General features: G+C 45.9%; 1 protein-coding gene across 4 annotated transcripts in view; it reads right to left on the bottom strand.

The window, feature by feature from the left end:
* Nucleotides 1-25,116, bottom strand: part of ASTN1 (astrotactin 1) — a 328,578-nt gene that overhangs the window by 11,211 nt on the left and 292,251 nt on the right. For all 4 annotated transcript variants that reach the window (XM_035279096.3, XM_078356254.1, XM_035279094.3 and 1 more), the window contains exons 17-21: nt 21,082-21,350; nt 14,527-14,660; nt 10,551-10,702; nt 9,283-9,418; nt 3,996-4,096 (exon numbers count right to left, since the gene is read on the bottom strand). In XM_035279096.3, the coding sequence (XP_035134987.1) occupies nt 3,996-4,096; nt 9,283-9,418; nt 10,551-10,702; nt 14,527-14,660; nt 21,082-21,350 (792 nt within the window). The remainder of the gene's footprint in view (nt 1-3,995; nt 4,097-9,282; nt 9,419-10,550; nt 10,703-14,526; nt 14,661-21,081; nt 21,351-25,116) is intronic.

Genomic DNA, 25,116 nt, shown 5'->3' with positions numbered 1-25,116 from the left:
CAGGTAAGCAGTAAACGTACTTAGTAAAATATAGTGTGCTAAAAAGTGGGAAAAATAAACCAAGAGGAAGTTCCTCCTTTCACAGTCCCTGTATTTCCTACTGCTGTGAAATCTGTTCTCCAATAATTAAAAGGAGGACCAAAAGGATTTGGCGATGGATGGGATGCAGAGCATGAGAGCAGGCAGGGGACACTCCACTCTCCATCATGTCAGCCCCCAGTCACAGTCCTCCAGGGCTTCCAGCTCCAATCCCAGGCAGAGTCCAGTGCCCCATTCTGATGGCCAAGCCCTGGGGGGTCCTCCCCACAGACTCTTGGAGCTCCTCTCCTGCTCTTCCTCCCAGTGTTCCTCCTTCCTCTTCTTCAAACATGAGCCAAGAATCTCTGTATCACTGCCTCCCAATCTGGAAAGATCTTCCCCTAGATTTCTGCATGGCTTCCACCCTCACCTTCTTCCCAAGCCACTCCAGTTAAAATTCTACCCTCTGCACCTGCTACCCCACAGTCCTGCTTAATTATCTCCATAAAACACATAGCCATCTGAAATATTATACACGTTTGGTTGCTGTCAGTCACCCCTGCTAAGATATAAGCTCCATGAGGCAGGAGGCTTGGCTCCTACTTCCTAGGACAGGTATTTAGTAAGGGCTTAATGTGTGTTGAATCACTTAATAACTTCATGAAATCAGATTGTAAAATTCTTGAACACAGATTTTGATTTTAATTACTTTTGTCTGTATCGTCTAATAGCAAGGCTCGATAAACAGCTGTGGAAGGAACAAATAGAGGAATGTCCACATCATGAAGAGAGAGTGGGCATCAGGGAGGGGTGGATGAGAACTAGCCTCCCCTGGAGGAAGCTTCATGAAGAACTCTCAGAAAGCCATGACCTGACCTAGAGTCTAGCTAAGAGGGTTGATCTTATCACTCCCACGAGCTTGAACCTACTGGGGGAAGGCTGGTTTCAGCAAAACATTGGTAGAAACTTAGTTCCACAGTGGCTTTAGTGTCCTAATGCAGGAAAGTTCTTCAGAGAAAGTGTCTATTTTAGGGTAAATCTTCACATAAGGGATAAAGTCTGGTTTTAGCTAGATAATGAGGCACTGAAGTCATGCTCCAGGTCACTTAAAAGGTAATTCCCATTTGTTATTAGATTTAAACTCAGACCTGACTGTGGCAAGATTATATTTATGATCACCATCTGGGTTTGAGGGAGACAAAGCATATATTTTGGTAGAACTGTTAGAACTATATTAATTTGCAAGGATACCTTCAATTAGTCTAACTCATTAATTCTGGATTTACCCTGCACAGGACACCTTCCTGGCTGAAGGATAACAGGCCCTGAGAGTGTTATTTTATTGTCTCAGTACTAAATTGGTTCTTCTGCTCCAAGCTCATCTGCTGAGATTTCAGAAACTCTATTAAGAAGCACAAGCAGGCAGAGCACATCCTGATATACTCTGGAGGGCTTGGGCTGACCTGAAGGGGCCCTGCATGGAAAACCGTGTAGTGGTTGCTCCCAGCAAACTTCCCTACATAGGCCACTCTTTACTCCAGAAGTACTTTCTACCTATCCATCCCTGCAGGGAGCATCATGCTGCATCCCTTCCACCTGCTAATCACCTCCCTGATGTCCCACCACCCGCTGCCTACTCCCTGATGTCCCACTACTCACTGCAGGCTGTGCTACCTGCAGACACCAGCAAACTCTCCAACACACGGTCTCACCACCTGCCTCTCTTTGGCTTACAGGAAGAAATCAGCAGACAATGAAATAAGGGGGCCATGGGTCCTCTCCAGACAGTCTCTCAATGCCAGACTCTGCTTTCCTCATCAGGGAATTGCAGAGACTTCGAAAGTCATTCAATCTGTACCCCGTAATCCAGTAGCACTCATTCCAGAGGGTCTAGAAAGGGAGATTTTTAATATGTAACTTGAAAGGCTCACATTTTAGTGAGCCTTTTCTTCTTCACCAGTATTTAGAGACAAGGGGAAGGTCTTCAGTCTTTGGCCCAATAACCCTCTAACCATTTGTAACATGAACAAAATGGGAATTGGGGTAAAATAATAGGTATGAGTGCTGATTCTGCCAGGGGCTTTGTGAGCTTGATCACTTTGCTGACTCTGCTCTGAATCTCAATTGCTGCATCTATAACATGGGGGTATGGTGTCATTCATTCAGTAAATACTTTTACTGAATAATTATTATGTGCCAAGCATTGGGTGTTTTTTTTTCTATTTTAAATTAATTCACTTAATTTTCACTAGAACCTCATTAGCTAGGTTACTATCTGCCCCATCCCCATTTTACAGATGAGTAAATTGAGGCATGCAGTGAAATAACCTGTTGAAGATCAAGCAGTCAGATGGGAAGCAGGAATTTGGACTTGGGATGCTGATTCCAGGTTCTCTGCAATGAGTTAGTCAACCATGCTGCTTCCCAGGTGTTAGATCTAACAGTGGGCAAAACAGACTGGGCTTCTCCTCTCATGGAGCTCACTGTCTAGTGAGGGAGATGGGCATTGAACACGCCATTATTATAATAAATTATGATGAATGTTCTGAAGGAATGAAACGTGGTGCTGTGAGGATACTTCATTATGGCTCCTGGCCCCCTCTTCCCTGAAGAAAAGACACCTGATCTGAGATTTGCAGACTAAGAGGAGTTCATCAGTTGACAGTGTAATTCTAGGTAATGGAACCAATGTGTGTAAAGACCTCATGGTTGAATGGAAATGGTGTTGGAATAACTGAGGGAGGCTGGAATGCAGACATTGGCTAAGGGCTAGAGAAGTGGGCTGGGGCCACTCCATTTAGTTCCTAATGTACCTGTTTAATATTTTTGTCACAAGAGGAATGACAATACATTGAAGAGTTTTAAGAAGGGCCCGTGAGATGATCAGATTTCTGTGTTGGAAATAGCCCTATCTTTAACATGCTATTCAGATTAAAGTTGAAGATCTTTCAGGCATACAGTGCTACAATAGTTGTGGTTTTAATTAATGTGAATCTAGGTCACTCTTTCCCCTGTGATTTCACGTCATCACAGTGTCACCCCTTGGACATTCTGATTGTGTCCCTCCTGTCAATTTAATACACCTGGAGTCAGGAGCCACATATAAGGTGATTTCAGGGATAGCAGCAGATCAGATTGGATACAATATTTCTCCTGTTGAAACTTGCACAACCTAAAACTTCCAGCATCAATGTCTCTGTTGATATGCGAGTGCTATCCGTTCAATACTACCACGTTAGTGGTTGATAAGATTACTGAAATTAGTGCTGGAGCCTTGTAGACGTGGTGACCAGAATTAATAAAATTCTGGTTAGAAACAGGGTGTAAAAACCTCAGAATAGGGGATGATGTCAAGACCAGCCCGGGATTGTCATGAGGAAAAGGTACCTCTGTGCAATGGATGTTGGCTGAAGACAAGCTTTTCTTAATTAACAGGGACTGAGCCTGTAACACAGGAATAGCGGAGGCACAGTTATTCGTCAAAGAACTGGCCCATAATAACTTCAAAATATAGAATTAAATATGTCGATGTATCTTTGCTAGGGACGGGGGGGAGTTAGCAATTAACTCCAAATCTGCAGCCTTATTGTATATGTTAATTAAAAATCATCTTTCAGATGTCCAAAAACCTATAAATAGAGTAAGCGACCCCATCAGTATGTTGAGGCGGAGGTCACAGGTGCTTCGCTATGTACCTAAGCACCTGGCCTATGGTTGTGTATGCTAGGGGGCTTCATCAGCGTCTCTTATGGGCTCCTTGACTTACGGCTATGTGGAGTCATATGGTATGATGAGGACTTCTGCTAAGGAGTATTTCTGGAAAGGTGATGCTCCTATACTGGGCCTTGAATTCTCCTTCCCTGCTGAACTCCAGGTTGTTCCATTTGACTCGCTTAGTCTCTCTTTCCTCATAGCAAGGGGTGGGGGTGCACCTGGGACATTCCTTCGAAAACCCTGCTAACTTCGATGCCTCTTACCTTGGGCTTTGACATCATCCACCACGGGGCACGGTGTCTTCACGATCACATCACTTGGCCTGGAGCGCCGTCCCGTGCTGTCCACTCCCCACAGCGTGAACCTGGCGTGGAGTGGGAGGGCATGGTTAGCAGAAGCAGTGTGGCTGGAGGCTAGAGCTCCACGGCCCTCGCTCATGGCCCAGCTCTGCCTGGATGGGCAGCTCTTGTCATCCTGGGTCACGTTTACTGCCACCATCCCAGGCAGAAAGATGCAGCCTAGAGCCTCTCACTGCTTCCTGGTGGGTCTTGGGTTGTCATTTGCTGTCTTGGGTGTAATTTTTGGCAGAAAGCATCATGGCGTTAGGCACTGATTCTCAAAGTGGGGCACCCAGACCAGCAGGACCAGCATTACCTGGGAACCTGGGAGCAGCAGGCCCTAGCCCAGACCCACTGAATGAGACCTCTGTGCTTTCCCAAGCCTTCCAGGTGACTCTGGTGCCAGTTAAACTTTGACAGCCACTCAGGGAAACAGTTTATATCTTTGGAAAAAGATGGTCAGAACTTGTGTCTGAAGCCGCGTAGTTACAGTGAATGCCCGTGAAACAGAGATGCTTGTAAAACACCATAAGAATGATGTAACAATATACAGAAATACCTGAAAGATAACATGCTTCGTAACACCGCATATATCATATGAGTTCTCTTCAGTTCTGTCCCGTGTGCAGGCAGCGTCTTTATGCAAAGGACTGGGGACAGTTTCCCTCTTTAAAGTGAGATGCCTGTGGCTAGACACTTCATTCCCCACAAACAACTCACTCTGCTCCTCTGAGATGCTGCCCACTGTGGACCAGGAATCCAGAGTGGAAACATCGCCATCTTCATGACAGTGTGAAGACATGACTCTAAGAACCCTTCCAGGAAGAAAATGAAAATGTGGCAATTAAAGACTGAACGTAAAGCATTCCCCTTGGGTGATGGAGCTGGATGGAGAGGAACAAGAGGAATTGTGGGTTCTGCTACTGAGAAGGGACTCTGAACATCACCATGGCAATCAGCTCCGGTGTCTGTGCCGAGGGCCTCTGCTAACGAACCCAGTCAGTCTAAAGAAAATCATTAATGTCGCCCTTCTTGTCACTTTACTTTCTGCCGTGTCGTCACAGGAGGCTGCGTTTATTGGCAATTATAGATTTTCTTTCCCTCTGGCAGAGTTACAGGGAGGGAGAGAGGTGAGAAGGAGAGAGAGGCCCTGAGACAGAGCGGTCCAGTTAAACGTCAGCTGGGTGTGGAACAGACGCACCAGTGAAGTAGAAAAGATATAGCTATTGTCCAATAATTCTGCCAAGAAATATGCATTTCTCTCAACAGAGAAAAGACAACCATGGTCCACCACTCCCTTCCCACAAAGACATCGGCAGAATGGTCAGCGTGAGAGCCGTGCACCCTCATATGCCATTTGCCTTCCCTCTATCTTCAGATTCTCAGGCTGAATCACAGGGGTCCCACAGAGGCAGGCTCCATACCACCTGAGCACTGATCAGCTGGGACTCAGGATGTGATGAGCTGCCTGGATTCAGGACACAGCAGCTTGGGTCACACCTGCTGACCTCCTGCAGGACTCCCACCCCTCCGTGCTGTCAGACCAGGGCCAAGTGTGCAGCCCGTCGCTCCTGTCTGCAGCAAAGTGGCTCAATCCACTTCACAGGCCTCTGCCTCATCCCTTTTTCCTGAGTTCTGATAAACGGTCTTACCTAGTACCCAACCCCAGCCTGACCCTGATTCCAAACCCACAGTCTCCTTGCCATTCTTCCCCTCTAAGGTCAGAGGGGCTCCCTTGCACACAGCCCCTACAGCTTCCCAGTGTCAACCAGGCTGGCTTGACCCCTAGCAGTGGCCCCACATGCCATATGCTGATACTCATCAGCTGCTGGTACTATTTCTAGAATTGTGAATGGGGCCACCAAACCCGGCAGCAGGTGTAAGTGACCGGACCCATGTAGAACGAGCTCTGTTCCGGGTTCATTCCCACAACCCAGTCTCAGGTCAGGCACCAACTCCCTCCTCTGCCCATCTGCTCCAGACCACCTTGACCTCCCCTCTCAGGAAGAGGCCCACTGGTATCACTCGGCAGATTTTAGACTTATACCCTGTAGTCTGGGACTCCCACATGGGGTGAAGTTCCCCCTCATGCCCGTGTTTCCTCTATAGAGTGGCAAGTGAGAAAGCCCCAGAATCGGCAATGTCCTAAAAACCTCAGCAGGACTACCCTCTAGGGGCCCGAGCGAGTTCCCTTCTCCCACAGAGGTCCTGACACCAGGACCCTTGTGTGTAGGAAGTCTGTCCCCTGCCCAGAGGTGGGGTGGCTTGATCCTTGTCACAGACTGGTGTCCCGGGCCCAGTTCTGGCAGTCAATTCTCATCAGTGTCAGGAGATATGAAGTCTTGTTCTCTCCCAGGCCAATTCTCTCCGGTCAGCAAGCCCTGCTTGCAATCAGACGGCTCATGTGTAACTATATTTACTGCTTTGTCCAAAACTTCTGGGCTTCCTCCACTGCTGCCTGACTGAAAACTGTTCAGCCCATGGCTAGAGACTTGGTGGTGACCCTGCTGGAGGCCTGTGTACGTGTGTACCAACACAGAGCAGCTTTGCCTCCAGAGCGGGGTCTTAAAAGGCCTGAGTGGAGGACTGAAAGCCCCCTGCCAAGGACAGGCTGTCTTGCCTGCTATTTTCCCACTTTCCTTCTCCACGCTTGTTGGATTCTGCCCATGCCTCTGATTTGGCTCTCTATCTTCTGAATTATGTGTCTGCTGTCACACATCCGGAAAGAGTCATTCTCCTGTAAGCATGCACTGTGATGATGGGGCAAGGGCTTGGAAGGCCCGTGAGTCACCTCCCTACGCTGGCCTCAGTTTCTTCATCTGTAAAGTGAAGAATGGTGGACCAGACATACTCTAAGGTCCCTTTCAAGTAGGAGCTCTTCACTGTTTTCGTACCATGGATCCTTCTCAGAATAATGTTTTTAAGAGCATTAAATAAAATATACAGAGAGACAAAGGAAGCCAGCTAAGCAGAAATGCCGCTCCACCTCTGGATCCCAGGTGCAGAGCCAGCTCTCTGCTTTAACATGAGGTAATGAGGTCACGCTCCGAGAGTCTCACAGTAACGCAGAGTAGCGGGGAGTAAGACGCAAGGCTTGCAGACCCCACACAACTAGCTGTATGAGTCTGGGGCAGTTACTCCGCTTTCTTTCACCTGTTTCCTCAATTACAAATGGGAACATTACCCCTAATCTCACAGAGCAAGAGAGGAGTCTGCGACTCTCAGTGTGAGGCGCCCACGTACGTAGTCAGCACTCCACTAATGAAGGCCGCCTTCCTCCCAGTTGACAGGAACACAGTTGGAGAAAGTATAAGTGTCTTGCTTACAGCCATTCAGTGGTTAGGAACGAAACCAGACTTGCAGCTTATGTATTCTTAACTCTTAACCCAGGGCTCTGTCCCTATTGCAGGGACTGAAGCACAGTTCTCCTGCATCCTTCCTGGAGAGGAATGGCACCCCTGGCTGCCCACATGGGCCGCCCTCTTCTTGTGATCTGCAGCGCCACCTGGTGGAGGTTTGCTGTTTCTTCCTCAGCTCCATGCATTGGCTCCAATTTTTCAATAATCAGCATTCATCGTTAAGTCCGCGTTTTATAAGATGTAGGAGGGACATAACGGAAGATTGACAAAGACAGCTGGAGTGAGAGATGATATTGGCCTTGGTCTCTTATCGGAAACGCAGCCAATCAGGCCAACACGAGGAAGGTCCCAGGGTGGGTAATGGCTGCACTCCTAATACCACCTTTCATACATAAGAACTTTGGTGTTCCTAATGAACAGTGTGACTACTGAGCCTTTAATATAAACGATAATTCAAGTTTCACTGAGTTTGAGATGCCTTACAGCAGGTTAGGTGGTCTCCACTCCCAAATCCTTGTTCCTTTCACCCTCTCCCTTCCAATAAAGGGCCACAACTGCCCACCATCAAAAGAGCTGATGAGAATCACGGTATTGGTGGAGTCACCCAAAAAGTGCACCAACACGGTCTTAGTATCCTCATCTGTGTATATATATATGTCGAAATCCTCTAGAATGCCATTCGTGTTTATGTACCTTACTTTCATCATGCATGGCCCACAGCGACACTGCTTTTCCCTATATTGAAGACATGCAGCCTGAGCACTGAAGTTCATCTTGCAATCAATGCCACTCAAATTTCTAGTGCTTTTCATCTCTGAACTCTTTAACTGTGGAAATAGAAATAATTTACTGTGGAAACCTTGACTCTATTCTCGTGACCTCCTCTGTAAACGGTTAAATGTTTTTCATCCTGATGGGTCAGAAAGTCCCACAACGACATCACCATGAATTCTGCCTTAGCACCCAAATCTTTCCATCATGACTCAGATTCTATCACAATCGCTCCTTTTCTGGCATCTCTTACATCTCTGCGTCACAAACATTTTACAATTGTTCCCAGAGCTCAGGGAGAAATGGCGAAGAGTTCACAGAAAGAATAGGGTCATTCCAAGTGCCATGATATAGTTTGCTGTATTTCTTTGAAGAAAAATGCTGCCCATTTCTAACCTTTATAAATTACTTCAGTGCCATCGGAGCTAGCTAGCTTTCTAAAGCAGACTTATTGGTATTCTATGCCTTTCCTCCAAAGTGACTCCTTGGACTTACAGCATTCTATCTTTCTGGTCTCACTTTCTTCCTTTCCCTTTTACTCATCATCTGCCTCTGCCCTACAGACTACTTACAACTCGCCTCCATGCTTCTCCACCTTTGCCTTTTGTAGTTACCTGGGCCTGGTGTACCTTTTCCAACATGACTGTCAGCTGAAATTCTACACAATGCAGTTTAGACGACATCCACTCTAGTTAGAATTAATCGCTTCTTTTCCTCTTTTACAATTTGTTTTTTGTTTTTTGCTTTTTTATCTACATTTATTTAACTCTGCTATAAGTTAAAGTTAGGTTTTTATATCTTTCCCCTCTGTGTTGCAAACTCCTCGAGGGACAGGACCGTGTTATCTTTGTAGACCTCCCCACTCCAGTGTCTAAGTACTCGAGAAGGTTCTCTATAATGCCACCCAGGATAAGACTTCAGAGACTTATAATCTTTTGCTGAGTCTCTAAAGGAACTCAAGTAGCAAAAAGAAACCAGTGAGAACCTCAGGACACACTGGGACTCACTTTGGGCACTGACTACCTCAATTGTTATGCTGTAAGCTTTTCTTTCCCAACCAACTACAGGTGCGTGTTACTCACATGTAGATGGTGTCAGGTTCCAGGCATCGTATGATCAGAGAGATGGTGGAGAACTGCTTGTCAGGCACCTGAGATGGCATGGCACAAGGAGACTTTGCTCCAGAGATGATGTCGTCCACAAAACTCAGCACCGTCTCTGCCCAGAGCGGGAGGAAAAGAAAAGGCATGAGAAACAGTGACGGCCCAGCAATGAGGAGATAGAATCAACTCCAGGAGAACTTAACATTATAATTACTTGGTCCTCAATCTCTAGGGTAAGAAAGGAGACCTAGAAGAAATGGTCTTTTCTATTTCATATTTAACCGGTTGCTCAGAGACATTTGTCTAGAGTTAGTTCAGACACAACTAGGGCAAGAGGTGCACACCACATCTGAGAGCTCTTTTATAAAACGTTCTTGCCATGGACAGAGATGGCATTCTGGTAATGGTCCCTGCCATACCTCAGCAATACCTGTGCACATCAGGCAAAGGACCTTGGGAGAAGCGGTAGACAGCTCTCCATGCCTGAAGGCAGCTGCCTATGCCTCTAACCCTCAGTGGCAGGCTCACCAGAAGCTGTTTATTTTGAATCAGACTGTTGATGCCATCAGCCTGCTGGTGACCACACCTCATGCTTAAGTTTTTGGGATTATGTATGTCGACCTTTGGCTGTGTGCAGAGAGTGAATCACTAAGCAAGGAACATTTTTCATGGGGTGTTTCCATTCCATTAAGGCTTCCCTCTTCTAGCTGGACCTGAGAAAAGCAATTTGCTTCAGGAAAAGACATGGGCCAAACACATCTGTTTGCACATGCTTTTGCCTGGAGGGGGGTTATTAGCAAAGGATTTCTCTTTTTCTGTAATCATGGCAGTGGTTAGCAGAGAACTGTTTCCAAGTTGTGGGCTAGGATAACTAGTGTGCTGTTTTGTTGTTTCTTTTTTCTTGTTTTTTTTTTTTTTTTTTTTTTTCTGTTTTTCTTCACATGTCCTTGAATTGTGTATTGTTGTTTCTTTGTGAATGTGCCTAGAGGCAATGAAATGGACACCTCTTTTATAAACAAAACAAAAAGCAAAATCAAAACAAGGCTTTGTCAGATGCTCACCAGGCAAAAACTCTTAAATGGACAAGATGGCTGCTGCCTGGAAGAACAGCTTCTTCTTCTCCCTGCTCCTCCTGCATTGCCCTGGGATACTGGGGACCTGGAGCAAAGCCATGAGGCACGGCATTTTTCTTTGTTTTCGTTGTATCACCTTGGATCAAGACTAGCCCATGAAGTAGGGACGCTCACCTGTCTCCACTTTGGAGTGGTCCATCCTGTCTGTGACTTTCTCTTGACGGAGAAGGTAATCTACAATCTGCACTCCGATTGGTGGCTCTGAGTGTTCCCACTGCAAGACCACAAGAGTGCTGCTGGGCTCATGAACCGTGGAGAGTCTCAGCCTATATGCAGACAGGAAGGCACATGAAGCAGCCATACAAGTGCGACTCTCTTCGGGCCCTGACTACTTCAATTGCCACACTGTAAGCTTTTCTTTCCCAACCAGCTACAAAAATGATCTCTTTGAGGGCCTCTTTCACTAGATAGTAATGTTTTTGAGGACTCTTGAGATCTGTTTTATGTATTAACTGCCTGTTACATATTAGAAACTCACTCAATAGGTGTAAATAAATAAATCAGTAGGTGCATGAAAGATGAATGAATGTCTGCATATTACATGGGTCAGAGGATAGGGTTTTTGGAGTAGTACTATTTTATACGGCTGGAGAATATCATAATTTCTGGATTTTCTCTTGAAAAATCTCAAGAGTGTGTATACACACACACAGGTTTAAAAACAAAATAAGCCCATATAAAGGCATATTGAAGGTGATGTCCAATAAGGCTACCGTTGTTTTGGTTTCCATAACCTTATCAGCATCTGCCCTGCCAGTGGGGGAAACCCTGATTTCCCTTTGGCTCTCAGAACTAACATCTTTTTCTTCAGGCCATCTGCTGGCTGGACCTTGGGACAGGTTCAGATTGGAAGTAATATTCACAGGGGGCTGTACTGGGCAAGAAAAAGTTGGCCACATGTCAAGTTCTCCTTGCAGTAATGTTCTCTGCCTGCTTGCTTGGATTTTCATTTCAGTTTCCATCTTTGCTGTTGGGTTTCTATAAATATCCTGGTTCCTCTTTCCAGCCCTTCCTTGATTTTCTCAGTTTATAGGCTTCTCATTCTTTATAAGTTGTGCACATTTACCACTGTCCTGCCTTGCCAGCTCACACCTCTCTGTACCTCACAGAAACTTAATAATGCTTGTTGGCATTCACTGGTACAGATCTCTGAATTGTCCATGTGGTGTCAATTCACAGCCGCCTTCTGATTTCTTGTATGTGCCTCGGGTTTCCCCTCTTTCTTCCAATTCTCTGTTGTTTTCTCTAGACCACTGGATTCTGGGAACGTTCCCCATTCCTGCTCACTCCAGCCTCCCTCCTTACAAATATTCTTGCCATTTTTCTCATCCTTGATTCCCCGATCTCATGATCACTCATAATCCTGGCCCTCCTTCTCTCTGCTTGGCTCGCAGGTGCCTGTCGATGGTCTCAAGATCACTGTGCAAGACACTAAGAATGGATGACACCACACCATCCGCAATCTTCAGTTTCAATTCAACAGATATTTGTGAAGCACCCATTCACTGCTGGGGATGCAGTGGCGCACAAGCCCATCCCAGCCCCTTCTTTTAAGGAGCTTAGTGAGCAATAGAAGCACATAATTATGTATGTGATTATAATAATATGTGATAAGAGTTTCAAAAATAAATCATAGTATGCCGTGGGCGCAAAAGTAAGGAATTCAACCAGTGGGGAAATAATACAAAACACATGCCCTTCTGTTAGTGAAGGGGCGCATAGTTTGCATACGACATTGAAGATGGAATAGGCCCAAAACAGTGCAAATATTGACAAATTCATTAATTAGAGTCATATGCAGAGTGCTATTTTGAAAAAAAAGAAAGTGTTAGGAACCTTATGTAAGTTAGACTTCTGAGAACACAAATTCTGTGAAAATATGGACTAAACCGGCCTCTTCAGAGAAACAGTATATGTGATTTACACGGACTTGTGTAAAACTAGAGCATATTTTTGTTTCCAACTGAAACTAAGGTTTGCTACTGAAGGAAGTGATCAGAGTTGTCAAGAAAAGGAAAGTCCTTAATAGACATTTACTGTTCATGAAAATTTAGCCCAATTTAATCTTTTGCAATAAGATTTAGTGAACACAGATTTAAAAACAAAATAAGCCCTAGGACACAACGGCTGGATCCTGTGTTTATCTGATAACCCTTCAGGAGCTTCAGTATTGTTTCAGAGGTAGCTCTCCTACCCGGTGAATTAGTCTAACAGCCGCAGTTCTCCTAGTGGCTCCCTTTATACTAAATGAAAGAACTTTTATTAGTAATGAGCTTGATTCTCTTTTAACTCAAGAAGTCCAAATCATGACTATGAAGAACTTCCTGTTCTCTACAGCCAAAGGCTGTAGGTATCTAAAAACCACCTACAGAGAGAAGGAAGTCTGGACGAGAGAAGAAATTGGCTTATAATGACCCTCTATTGCTGCACTCTCCTCATTCTCTGATTTCTTCTTGCTCTGTCCTGGCCCTTTAGTGCCCACCTGCACCTGCATGAAACAGGCCAGAGGGCAGCCTCTCAATTGCTGGTTTCCTAAGCGCTCTGTTGCTCCTGCTTACTCAGCCTTCTACTTATGCAGGCCCTGATCCTCACTTCAGGCTTTCTTTGCCTCACCAGTCCCTGGGATCACACTCTTCCAGCTTTTCTTTATTAGAATACACTCTTTTTTTTTTTCTTTTTTGAGACAGAGTTTTGCTCTTGTTACCCAGGCTGGAGTGCAATGGCGCGATCTCGGCTCACCGCAACCTCTGCCTCAGCCTCCTGAGTAGCTGGGATTACAGGCACGCACCACCATGCCCAGCTAATTTTTTGTATTTTTAGTAGAGACAGGGTTTCACCATGTTAACCAGGATGGTCTCAATCTGTTGACCTTGTGACCACCCGCCTCGGCCTCCCAAAGTGCTGGGATTACATAGAATACACTCTTTATTAGATACAGTATTTCTGTGGCTTCGATCCCATGGCAGATGCCATATTAGAAGCTACCAGGGATTCTTGTTTCAGCTCCTGGGCCTCAGCTTGGCCATACTGTTTAGTCTTCCATTGCGGGGAGGGAAATGGGGCCTGGCCATTCTCGGACACGTTTGTAGCACTTCGTCCTCGTCACCCCTCAGATGCAGACCCTCCTATTGCTCATCCCAGCCCTCCGCTCTTCCCACTTGGTACTTGCTCTGGAGCAGTCTTTCTCACAGTTGTGGTTCCATCTCTCATTTCTCTGGGGTTGACTGTAATCTTATCTCTAGTATCTACTTTTTTTCAGCGCTCCATCTTTCCTTCTGCACACTGAGCATCCTCCTGAACTACCCCATGCCAGCTCCAAGGCAAGCCCAAATGAAACTGGCTTCCTCCTCAAACCTGCATATCCTTTGGTGCTTCTTTGCTGCCTGATGGCCTATTCATCTTCCCAGCCGCCAGGCTTAGAAGCCTTAAGTTCACTCTCCACTTCCTCCTCCTCACCACCACATCAATCAGTCACCAAGCCCTGTTGGTCCTGCCCCAAATCATCGCTCACTTTTATCCTCTCCATACTACAATGGCCAAGAACGTACCTCTTAGCCAGTTCTGCGTCCTGCTCTACCACTTTGGAAAAATCATTCAATCCATTTGAATGCATTTTCTTGTCTATTAAATGAGCGCTATCTAACTGCTCCATGCCATGCCTAGCACCCGGTAAGTGTTCCATTAGTGGCTATGTTGTTGGTTTAGTTAAGCTCTCGGTGTAGATCTCTCACCTCTTCAATTACAATGGCATTTTTCTCCCAGTCGTCTTCTAGTTATGCTGTCCTACTTTCTCCACCTTCAAGGAGAGGTTCAAGCACCGCCTCCTTCACAAAGCCTTCCCCATGGCCTCAATTCAGACATGACCACTCCCTCTTCACACTTTCTTTAAATGTCTCTTGTTATACTTGTCCCATTCTTTCTTCTAGTAAAACCATCTGTGCTGCCTCCCCTGGTAGCCTGAAAGCTCTGGGAAGGCAGATATTGTGTCATATTTTTCCTTCTGCTTCCCAGTACCCAGCCTATTGCTTTGCAAATAGTAGACACTCAGTATTTGTCTCCAGAATGCCAAGAGAGAGAAAGGAAACCGTACACAGGCTGTGGGAGAGGCGCACAGGTGGGGAGTCCATCAGCTCCAAACGCAGTGGAGTCACATCGACACCAGTCCTCGATGACATCTCCAGTTCCTGAGCACCAGAGAGAGCTCATGGTAGCCTCCTGCAAGAGCTGCATGAGAGAACAGGGAAAAGAGCACGTGTTCAGAAGCCAGGGCTAGGCCGTCAGAATCAAGAGGCAGAGTGTCAAGGATCTGCGTGGCCCTAATTACTTCGGGCAGCAGGTTGTGTCACCACTTCACCATTGCGGAGTCTGAAATTCTTACTGCAGGAGGTTGTTTCTGGGAAGCCTGAACCTCTCAGAACCTCTAGGGTGCACCTCTCCCTTTACCGTAACGGCTCCCCCTTGTGGTTACGGGCTGCCACTTTGGGAACAAGTCATATTCCTCCCTCCTTCAGGGAGCAGGGCTGGTCCAAGCTGGCCAAGGTCAGGGCTCTCTCTCTGGGTGAGCTCCACATTTGCGGCTTTGGTTGTTTCTTATGATTCTTTTCTCTGTTTCACTCTCTGCCTCACGTGCCACTCCATCCTTCCACACCTTAGGCTTTATGAAAAAATGGCACCTCTACCACACATCTTCTGGCTACTCTTCTCTCTGCCCAGAGGCATTAGCCCTTTCCCAAATGCCTCTCTGTGCCTCCATATCTACCCCCCGACCCTGCCCCAGGATTCCCTTTGCACTCCTTCAGCATACTTTCCAACCTGCCTACGATATTTTTGCAATGCTGCCTTGGGTTGTGATTAGGCATTAGGCATTTCTTTCTTAGTAAGTCATGAACAGGAGAAGCAATGTGGCACACAGGCTAAGAGCAGGGCTCTGGGGCTGTCAGCCCTGAGTGAGAACTCTCATTTTGCCAATCACTGCCAAGTGACCTTGGGCAAGTTATATAAACTCAGTTTCCTCACTCATAAAATGGGATAAAAATAGTACTTTCCTGATAGGCTTGCTGTGACAATTAAATTTAATAATATATGCCAAACGAAATAATGTATGCATAGTACCTGGAACACATTAGTCACCAAGAAATGCCAGCAATTATTATTGTCTTTGAATAACCGGAGTGAGTCTCAGGTAGAATCTGTAACCATCATAGAGCCTAGCAGAATTCTTTACATGCAGTGGGTTCATAGAGATGTTTGCTATTAACTAAAAGGACAGAAGAATGAAATCAGACCAGTTAAGTAACAGAACCTGTGACAGGGCCATTCCCTGGTGAGGACATGGATCCTGCTGGGGTGCTGACCCTTCAGAGGGGCACTGCTGCCTGAGCCCCGGACCAAGTGGAGCAGGAGGGTGGGACTGGCTGCAGGGAGCAGGGCTGGTCCAAGCTGGCCAAGGTCAGGACTCTCTCTCTGGGTGAGCTCCACATGCAGCTTTGGTTGTTTCTTAGGATTGTTTTCTCTGTTTCATTATCACCACACTCACACCTAATCAGTAAATTAGAAAAGTGAAGCCTAGCTATCCCAGAAAATTTTAGACCAAAGAATTAAAAAGACAAAAGAAAAGAAAAAGAAACAAAGGGAAAAAAGGAGATAACTCTACAAAAACCAAAATGTCTAAACCTAAAGATAGCATCCTATGATCCATTCTTTCAGAACTTTACATAGGCCACCTTAAGTTAGGATAGTTAGAGTAAGGGTCCATCCTGGTCCCCTCCCCAGACAGGAAGCCTCTAGGAAACAGAAACCAATTTAATGACTATAACGATAATTTGTGCAGGGATTTATAATTTACAGGGCCCTAGATGCTAAGACTTTGATGAATGATCATCATGATTTACAGTGGAGAAGACTGAGAGTCAAAGAAGAGAGGTGACTTGCCCAGGGTCACAGGCTAGTAAACAGGGCAGTATCAGAACCTGAGTTCAACATGGCTCACTGGACATCTCAGGCTCCCAGTATGAAGCCTGGTGCATAAGTGCCTACTTTATGCCTTGCCTGATTGAACCAAATTCAAAATTAAAAGGTGCATTGTCTAAAACTAGGAAAACAGACGTCCTTTGAGATAGGTGGAATAAAGGCAACATTATGACTACTGCCTTGCAGAGCCTTCAGTCAACAGTCATTTGCTCAGCACCTGCAAGGGGACATTTTCCGTATGAAGTACTAAGGATACGAGGATGCACAAGACACATGTGGCCCCTGTCTGCATAAACCTTAAAGTCAGATGGCAAACAAACAAGCAAAGTTATAAGAATAACCAGATCACCACACCTGTGGTCAGAACCTCAAAGGAAACAGTTGAGCAACCATGAATGCATATGGCAGCAAGAGAGATGAGGAAGAGTAGATAAGCTCACAGAGGGGCAAGTGGAGTCCTCTATGAGGATGCAACTTTTTATCTGAGCTCTGAGGGCTGGATCAAAAGTTATTCACTCATGAAAGTTGAAGCAGTGCTCCAGGTTGAAAAAACAATGGCAACAAGACTTCAGCCCGGACAGTACTTGACTTCTAAAATCAATGGAAAAAAAGGTTCATCTGTCTGTTAAGAGACAGTCTAAGGGAGCAAAGACATTCTCAGCAAGTGGAGGGAGACAGGGCTGAAGCACAGAGGGCTGTGGGTCATGGTGAGGTGTGGGCCACATTTCAAGAACAGTGGTAAGTCATTAAAGTACTTAAAACAGTGGAGCAACATGATCAGACTTTCAGTCCAAAAGTGTAAGGACAAATACCTGTCCTTACACTTTTGGATTGAAAATATGGATTGAAATACATGACAAATATGCCAAATGTCATTTTGCAAATGCTTTCACTTTCCACCTTCAATTCACACCACTCCATAAGAGTTCCTACTCTTGGCCAGGTGTGGTGGCTCATGTATGTAATCCCAGCACTTTGAGAGGCTGAGGCAGGAGGATCACCTGAGGTCAGGAGTTTGAGACTAGCCTGGACAATGTGGTGAAACCATGTCTCCACTAAAACTATGAAAAACAAGCTGGGCATGGTGGCAGGCACCTGTAATCCCAGCTGCTCGGGAGGCTGACACAGGAGAATTGCCTGAACCTGGGAGGCGGAAGTTGCCGTGTACTGAGATCACACCACTGCATTCTGGCCTGGGCAAAAGAATGAGACTGTCTCAAAAAAAAAAAAAAATTAAATTAAAAAAAAAAAAGAGTTCCTACTCTCTGAATCCTAGGCTGCAGGTAACTGCAAACAGTTGGATGAAGGTGGAAGAGAGGAATTACGAAGGAACATGTTTGGAAAGAAAGAGAAAGGGAAATCACATTTGTCTGGGTATAATGTGCCAGGCATTGTATACAGAATCCACATTTGTTATCAGATTTAATCCCTATTCCAAGAAAGAAACAAAAGATTCCAATTTTTGTTATTATTGTCTCTAAGAGGAGTGGTTGAACTTCTAGTTAAATTCACCTATCCATTCATATATCTATTAATGCATCTATTCATTCATTTATTTAGCAGAAAAGCAGCTATGCATCCACACTTGCTGGGCACTGGGATCTGGAGAAGAAACACATCCTCATGGTCTAGAGGAAATAGCTACGTCAACAGCTGTGGTAACAGGTGGTACTTGCTGTACAAGACGCAGACACACACACAGTGGGAATGACATGAAGGGATGGACACCGGGGTTGGCCTGAGAATGTAAAGAAGGGTTCTTGGCAGCTGGTGGTGTCTGAGCTGAAACTCCAGTAACAGCAGGAGTTTTCCAGTAACAGAAATGTGGGCGAGAACATTCTTGGGACAGAAAGGTTGAAGTCTGAAGGGTCACATGCATGAGAAAAAATGTGTTATGTTTGAGGGGGTAGAAAGAGTTAAATTTCGGAGTACCGAGTGTAAGACATAGAGTAGTAACAACCTAAGTAAGTGGAGACAAAATTGGATCATGAAATGCCTTGTAATGATGTGCTGAGGACATGAGATTGCATTCAATAGATTCTGCAGAGCCATTAAATTACTTTGATGTCAAATTATCCGAAGTCCACATTAGATATATAATTCTGGGTGGTCTGATAGGGAGACCGGTGAAAAGGTTATTTTAACAGGATAGTAGCCTGATATCACAAAGGATGCTTGAAATAGGTTGTGATGGGGGTATCATAAAAAGAGAATGAATTCAGGAGATATTTGCGGCTCTTGCTGATGAAATAGATGTTGGGAAAGGTGAGGAAATTCTAGGAAGTGTCCCTGGTCTCCAGTTTGGGCAGCTTAGTGGAAGACAGTGCCATTCACTGGGATTGGCCACGCAACTGGTAAGAGTTTGTGGTGGAAGATGGCGTGTTCGAGTGTGATGGGTCTGAGATACCTGGTCTGCTATATGGTTTGACTTATTTGTTTCTTTATGGTAATCACAGACAAGACTGAAATACAGCATCAGAGATTATCTCGTCCAGCAGGAATACAATGAGACCAGCAAAGGTCAGAAAACGGACCCAATGATATTCGAGAGGTAGAAACAAAAGCACACACTGAATTACATTCTAATGTCATGATTCAGCATTCCTCTACTTCTTAGCTTCTTCACTTGCCATCTCTGTTCTTTAGGAAAGGGCAAAATTAGAAAAAAAAACAGAACAGTGGATGGCAAACACAAAATATGTCTAAGAAAGAAACATGTGACAGTGGTTGAACTACAGCTAGGGCCACTTGTCTATATATTTAGAAATTAAAGAGTTCAAAGGATGGCCAGATAAAAAGCATTTCTCAACCCATCTCAAAACTGGTGCAGGGAGACAGGGAAGGGGCTGAGGCGTGGCGAGCAGGGGATCCAGGAAGGGGTCTGCTGAAGCAAACTTCCTTCAATTGTGCATTTAGCTTGCCATTCTCTACAGAAAGCAGAGATGCTGTCTCATCTCCTAGCAGGCTATTCTCCATTCTGCAGCTCTGCCCGCCTGTCCCAAGGATGGTTCTGCTTGAGCTCTCTGATCCCACTGCTCCCAGGCAAGTGGCCCGGGAGCTCTTTCTTGAGGGAAAGGGGGGCAGGTAAGGGGAGAGGAAGAGGGCTGGGCATTCGCTTAAAGACACTGAAAGCAGGGTGCGGTGGCTCAAGCCTGTAATCCCAGCACTTTGGGAGGCCGAGGTGGGCAGATCATGAGGTCAAGAGATCAAGACCATCCTGGCCAACATGGTGAAACCCTCGTCTGAACTAAAAATACAAAAATTAGCTGGGTATGGTGGTGCGCACCTGTAGTCCAAGCTACTCGGGAGGCTGAGGCAGGAGAATCGCTTGAACCCGGGAAGCAGAGGTTGCAGTGAGTCGAGATGGCACCACTGCCCTCCAGCCTGGGCAACAGAGTAAGACTTTATGTCAAAAAATTAATAACAATAAAAATAAAAGACACTGCAGCTCTGGGTTTCCATGGTGACCCAAGCCCTCTGCCCTTCCTTCATCTTTTCAGACCCATCCTTCCGAAGGTCTCTTTTCTCTCATTCCCCTTCCTGCTTCTATCAGTTGAAGACAAATGTATAGGCCATGAGAACAATTTATCTTTTTGTTCCTGTAAAAAACCTTATTTTCAAACACTCGGTGAAATATCTGTGGCAGAGGCGGGGAGGCAAGAAAAACACACACACCTACAAAATCCCTCCTGTTGGCCTGAGCATTACCTATGAAACAAACACCAGGTGTTCCTCAAAGGAGAAAACAGAAAGCAATTATCACCCCACCTGGATGGGCACACCTCTCCGGCAGGTAAGCAGCTCACGCTGCGCCTCCTGCTGCCTCGTCCCCAGGGCTGTCTTTGCCATAGTTCCAGAAGTCCCACGCCCAGAGTCTCCTTGTTTTCCCTTCTGTTGTTGTTGCTGTTGCTGCTGTTTTGCGTTTGGACTCACCCTGATCTCTGTATCCATGAGGAGGTTGGGGAGCTAGGAAATGAGCTGAGCTATGGCCCCTGACACAATTCTCCAGCCCTTCCTTTTGGGTCCATCCATTTTTCTCCCGGCATCTTTGGACAGGGAGAGACAGAGGCAAAGGAGGAGTGGCTGCAAAAGGTCACAAGCTGGCAGCATAACAGAAAGGCAGAAAGACCTGCCTGGATGTGGCGTTTTGTTCTTAAAGCCAGAGTGATGGGCAGGAAAACAACCCCTCCAGGCTGAGGCTGCCAGATCCTTCCCTTTGTGACCTGTGCCCAATACGCTCCTTCTAGTCCAGCAGCCACTGGGCCAGGTGAGGGGGTCAGCGAGGGAAGCTGGCCCACCTCCCAGGCCAACCAGAGTAAGGCAGAGCTAAGCACCCTCCCCACCACTGTCCCTGAGGCATGAGGGTTCTCTGAACAATGACTGTGATGATGGCAAATGTTGTGCCTATTTGCTTCCTTCCAGGGCTCAAGCCCTATGCAAGTGCTCAGTTGTGACTCCTGAACCATATCACCATGGGTGTTGTAGATGCGAGAATTTGACTTAATATGCAAATATGCAAATTTAAGCAAATTAGGTGCCCAGATTAGCTAAGCAAAAAGCCTCACTATCCATGTTCTAGCACAGCCCTCAACCGCACTGTCACTTCCTCATACCATTTGGAAAGTGTTCTGTTGTGGCTGACGCCTCCCAGAGCCAAGAGTCCCTGCCCTCTTACCCTCTGGGTCTGGTTGTTGGTCACTAGTTCATAGATGGGGGCTGCTTTGGTCACCTCCAGCAGAACCGGCTCAGCAGGGGTGTCAGGGCTGGATGTCACATGACACAGGGGGCAGGACGAGGGGCATCGTCCCTTGCTCTGGCACTCCATGCGGACTCCAGCCGCCATGCGCTTGGTGCCGGAGTCTGACAAGCTGGCGATGTACTCTGGGAATGTCAGCACCTTGGGGTCTCTTTCCCGCTCCTCAGACTCATCGGATGGGGAGTTGCCTGCAGACACAAGGTGAAAAGAAACAGCGAATGAGTAAAAAAAGTAAGAACTAACATGACCTCGTGGCCCCTGAGTGGTAGGGTCCAATCTTTGGGATCAGAAATGGCCACTGAAGGGGGTAAGAATGTGATTCTGCCATCCCACTTAATTTGGGGCACCCAACGTCCCAGTGACACACAGAGTTAGAAATGGCCCTTTTCAGTGAGACTCTAGATCGTCCCCTTTCTGAGAACCATCAGCTCCACTGAATCTCTAGAGGGATACTTCTGCAGGGTCTGTGCTGATGGCTCTCAGCAAGAATACAAACAATAACAGGGATTTCCTATGACTCAGTTTTTTCATCTTTGAAGTAAAGATATGAATAGTACCTATCTCTAGCACTGAATAATGAATGAATGGCAAATCCTTTTATAAAGCACATAGTGTAATGGCTAGCACATGGCACACCATCATCATAAGAGTTTTAATTATAAATATAGCTAAGATGTATGGAGCCTGCGCTATAAAAGTGAGATTCGTTCAAGGTCTACTTTAACCATTATGATAACTCTCTGCATGGAATTCTATCATTACACTCAGTTTATAAATGAGGAAAATGAGGCCAAGAGCTTCAAGGTCACGCAGCTAGCAGATTGTGAGAGCTCGGATTTGAATCCACTCTTCTCTGATTCTTAAGTCTCTTAGGTCAGAGAGGAAGAAGCACAGAGCACTGCTTCATTATTAATCAATGTATTGAAGATACGAAGGGAATCTTGACTTTTTCAAAAAGATTTGCACTCCAGAGTTTGAGAGACGGGTCCACATCAGTTTTGTTTGCTGAGTAAAAGATAGCTAAAGAAGTTTTCGGTCTACTTTTGGTGACATACATGGGAACTGCCTACCAGAGAATAATGATTTGCTCTTTATACAAGAAAGCACTGCTTGGTATTTCTCTTCCCAGTCCTCATGAATCTCCATTTAACTTATTAATTCTAAAGGAAGGTTGAAGTAGTGTTGTTGACAAAAAAAAAAAAAAAAAAAAGTGCCGGGCGCAGTGGCTCACGCCTATAATCCCAGCACTTTGGGAGGCTGAGGCGGGTGGATCACGAGGTCAAGAGATCGAGACCATCCTGGTCAACAAGGTAAAACCCCATCTCTACTAAAAATACAAAAAAATTAGCTGGGCATGGTGGCGCATGCCTGTAGTCCCAGCTACTCAGGAGGCTGAGGCAGGAGAATTGCCTGAACCCAGGAGGCGTAGGTTGCGGTGAGCCGAGATCGCGCCATTGCACTCCAGCCCGGGTAACGAGTGAAATTACGTCTAACAAAAAAAGGACTGGGTTTCTGAGATTCTTGACTCCTTTTGGCACAGCAGTCCTTAACAGGAAATAGCTTCAGAGAGACTGTGGTTTTGGACATCCTAGATATATACAGAATATTCATGCAGAACCTCTCAGACTCATGAAGAAGGCAAGAGACGATGGCCTGGAACTTTGGAGGCACTGGTTGGAAGGATTTTTAAAGTGGTTCCAGAAGATGATTGCAGATATAACTCTCTAACTTTATAAAAGAGTTCTCTCTTATGGGGTCCAGGGAGCTCTCTGCAATTCCCCTTGTTTGCTACATAATATAAGCCCATTTAGAAACGTCACAAGGCATTTCAACATTGTTGTTTCCCACAGGAAACAATGAAGTTTTACCTAGCATGCTAAGGCATATATATGCTACAAACATGTCACATTTGTCCAATAATTATGGCACATAATTCATCGCATACTTGCCTTTTGTTTAATAATAGACCCAGAGCTGAGCTCAAGCCCTTCCTAGATGATACGAGAACTGCATAACTACTCATACCAAAAACAAGAACAATGGCATCGAATAGAACTAGCCTTCAAATCACTTCACCCGTGGGTAAATCTTCACTGACATGTAGGCTTATGCAGCTCAGTCAACTGTGTGGCTAGGGGTATTTGCAGTGGCCAGAAGCTAACCCAGGACTCTCCACCTCCAGCCCCTGGCCAGGCCTTCACTCTTTTTCAATATACTCTATGGATTGGGTAGGAGCCAGTGTGGGTAGGGTGAGGTCTTTCATCCTTGGTGTGATTTCTCGTCAAACAGACTTTCGTTAATGCCTCATGACGTTTCCAAATGGGCCCACATTACATAGCAAACAAGAGCAGAATAGCAGAGAGCTCCCTGCACCCCGTAAGAGAGAATTCTTTTTATGAAGTCCATGAGTTGTATCTCATAATCGCCTTCTGGAACCACTTTGCAAATCCTCCAGCCAGTGCCTCCAGATCCAGCCCATCAAGCATCACGTTCTGATGAGGCTGAGAGGACCAGAATGGGTGTTCTCTGTGTGTCCATTATTCCCAAAAGCGCAGTGGTCTCTCTGAAGCTGTTTCAAGAAACACGGTGCTTTTTTCTCAGCAAACTTTACTTCGTTAAGAAATTAAGTAAAGACTGGGCACAGTGGCTCATGCCTTTAATCCCAGCACTTTGGGAGGCTGAGGCTGGTGGATCACAAGGTCAGGAGATCAAGACCATCCTGGCCAACATGGTGAAACCCTGTCCCTACTAAGAATTTAAAAATTAGCTGGACGTGGTGGCGCACACCTATAGTCCCAGCTACGCCGGAGGCTGAGGCAGGGAAATCACTTGAACCTGGGAGGCAGAGGTTGTAATGAGCTGAGATCATGCCATTGCACTCCAGTCTGGCGACAGAGCGAGACTAAAGAAAAAAAAAAAGAAAAGAAAAAAGAAGGTAAAATCCCACCCTCCCTCCAAAAAAATCAGTAAAGATAGTTTCTTTTGAAAAAAAAAAAAAGATTACTGAAGTTTCGCTATGTAAGCCTTGCCAGAGGGCTTGAGGGTCTCCTGGCTGGCTCTTAGGCGCCTTCTATCAAGATGCATTTTCTTACTGACCTGCAGCCCTTCTTGTTGAGCATCCGTTCGAGTCTGAGGAAACAAGTTCCATGAAATGACCGCTAGATGGTGATATAAGTCTAAAATGACTGTCGGCGGGAGAAGGGGGGAAAACACCTGAATCAATCCTGTGCGACCACTTTTGCACCGTAGAAAATAAACTATGGAAAAGTGACACATGGCTACTTTAAAAATGTTGTGGAGGTACAGTTTTTCTTCAATCAGAGAATAAAAAATTAGAGACTAAAACAATTCCGTAACATTTACCCTAAGGAGAAAAATAAAGAGGGGCGTAGGTGATGACAGGATAATTAAAGGAAAATTAAATTCCGAAGGGAAAATAAACCCTACCCCCAATATCCATGAGTAAACGCTACTTCAAAGGGAAAGTAATGTGTCATCCAATTTCTCTTCTTGAATCTTCAAACACCCAGGAAGGCTCCCCACGCCCCCTCCCCTCATTACTAAGTGTGTACCGCTCTCATGACAAATGTGGCCTCTGGAGGGCGCTGCGATCACAAATAGCCTGGAGCTGAGAGTCCGAGGGCCTCCCTGCTGTCAGCTCGCCGTTACGGGGTCCTGTTGTAGCTGTAAACATCGGAGAGGCTGCTCCCCTTGCTACTGTTTTCTGGCGATCCCAATTAAAATCAAGATGCAGCGAATCTCCCTGAAAACCCTTCAGTTCTAGATACCTGGAAGGTTAGGGAGTAGAGAAGAATGGGAAGGATGTAGAAATCCATCGTGGGAACCCACCAAACTCTTGTTTTAATTCAGAATCCTATTTTCTGTTGCAGAAAACCTTCAGGCCCATATGAAAAGAGCCCTGCTGGAGGCCAAGACCCACTGCCCTTCTGGTCC

The sequence above is a fragment of the Callithrix jacchus genome, chromosome 18 (genome assembly GCF_049354715.1).
Source record: "Callithrix jacchus isolate 240 chromosome 18, calJac240_pri, whole genome shotgun sequence".
NCBI classification, from domain to species: Eukaryota; Metazoa; Chordata; class Mammalia; order Primates; family Cebidae; genus Callithrix; species Callithrix jacchus.
The sequence above is the reverse complement of the archived record's forward strand: the minus strand, read 5'-3'. Positions and strand labels throughout refer to the sequence as shown.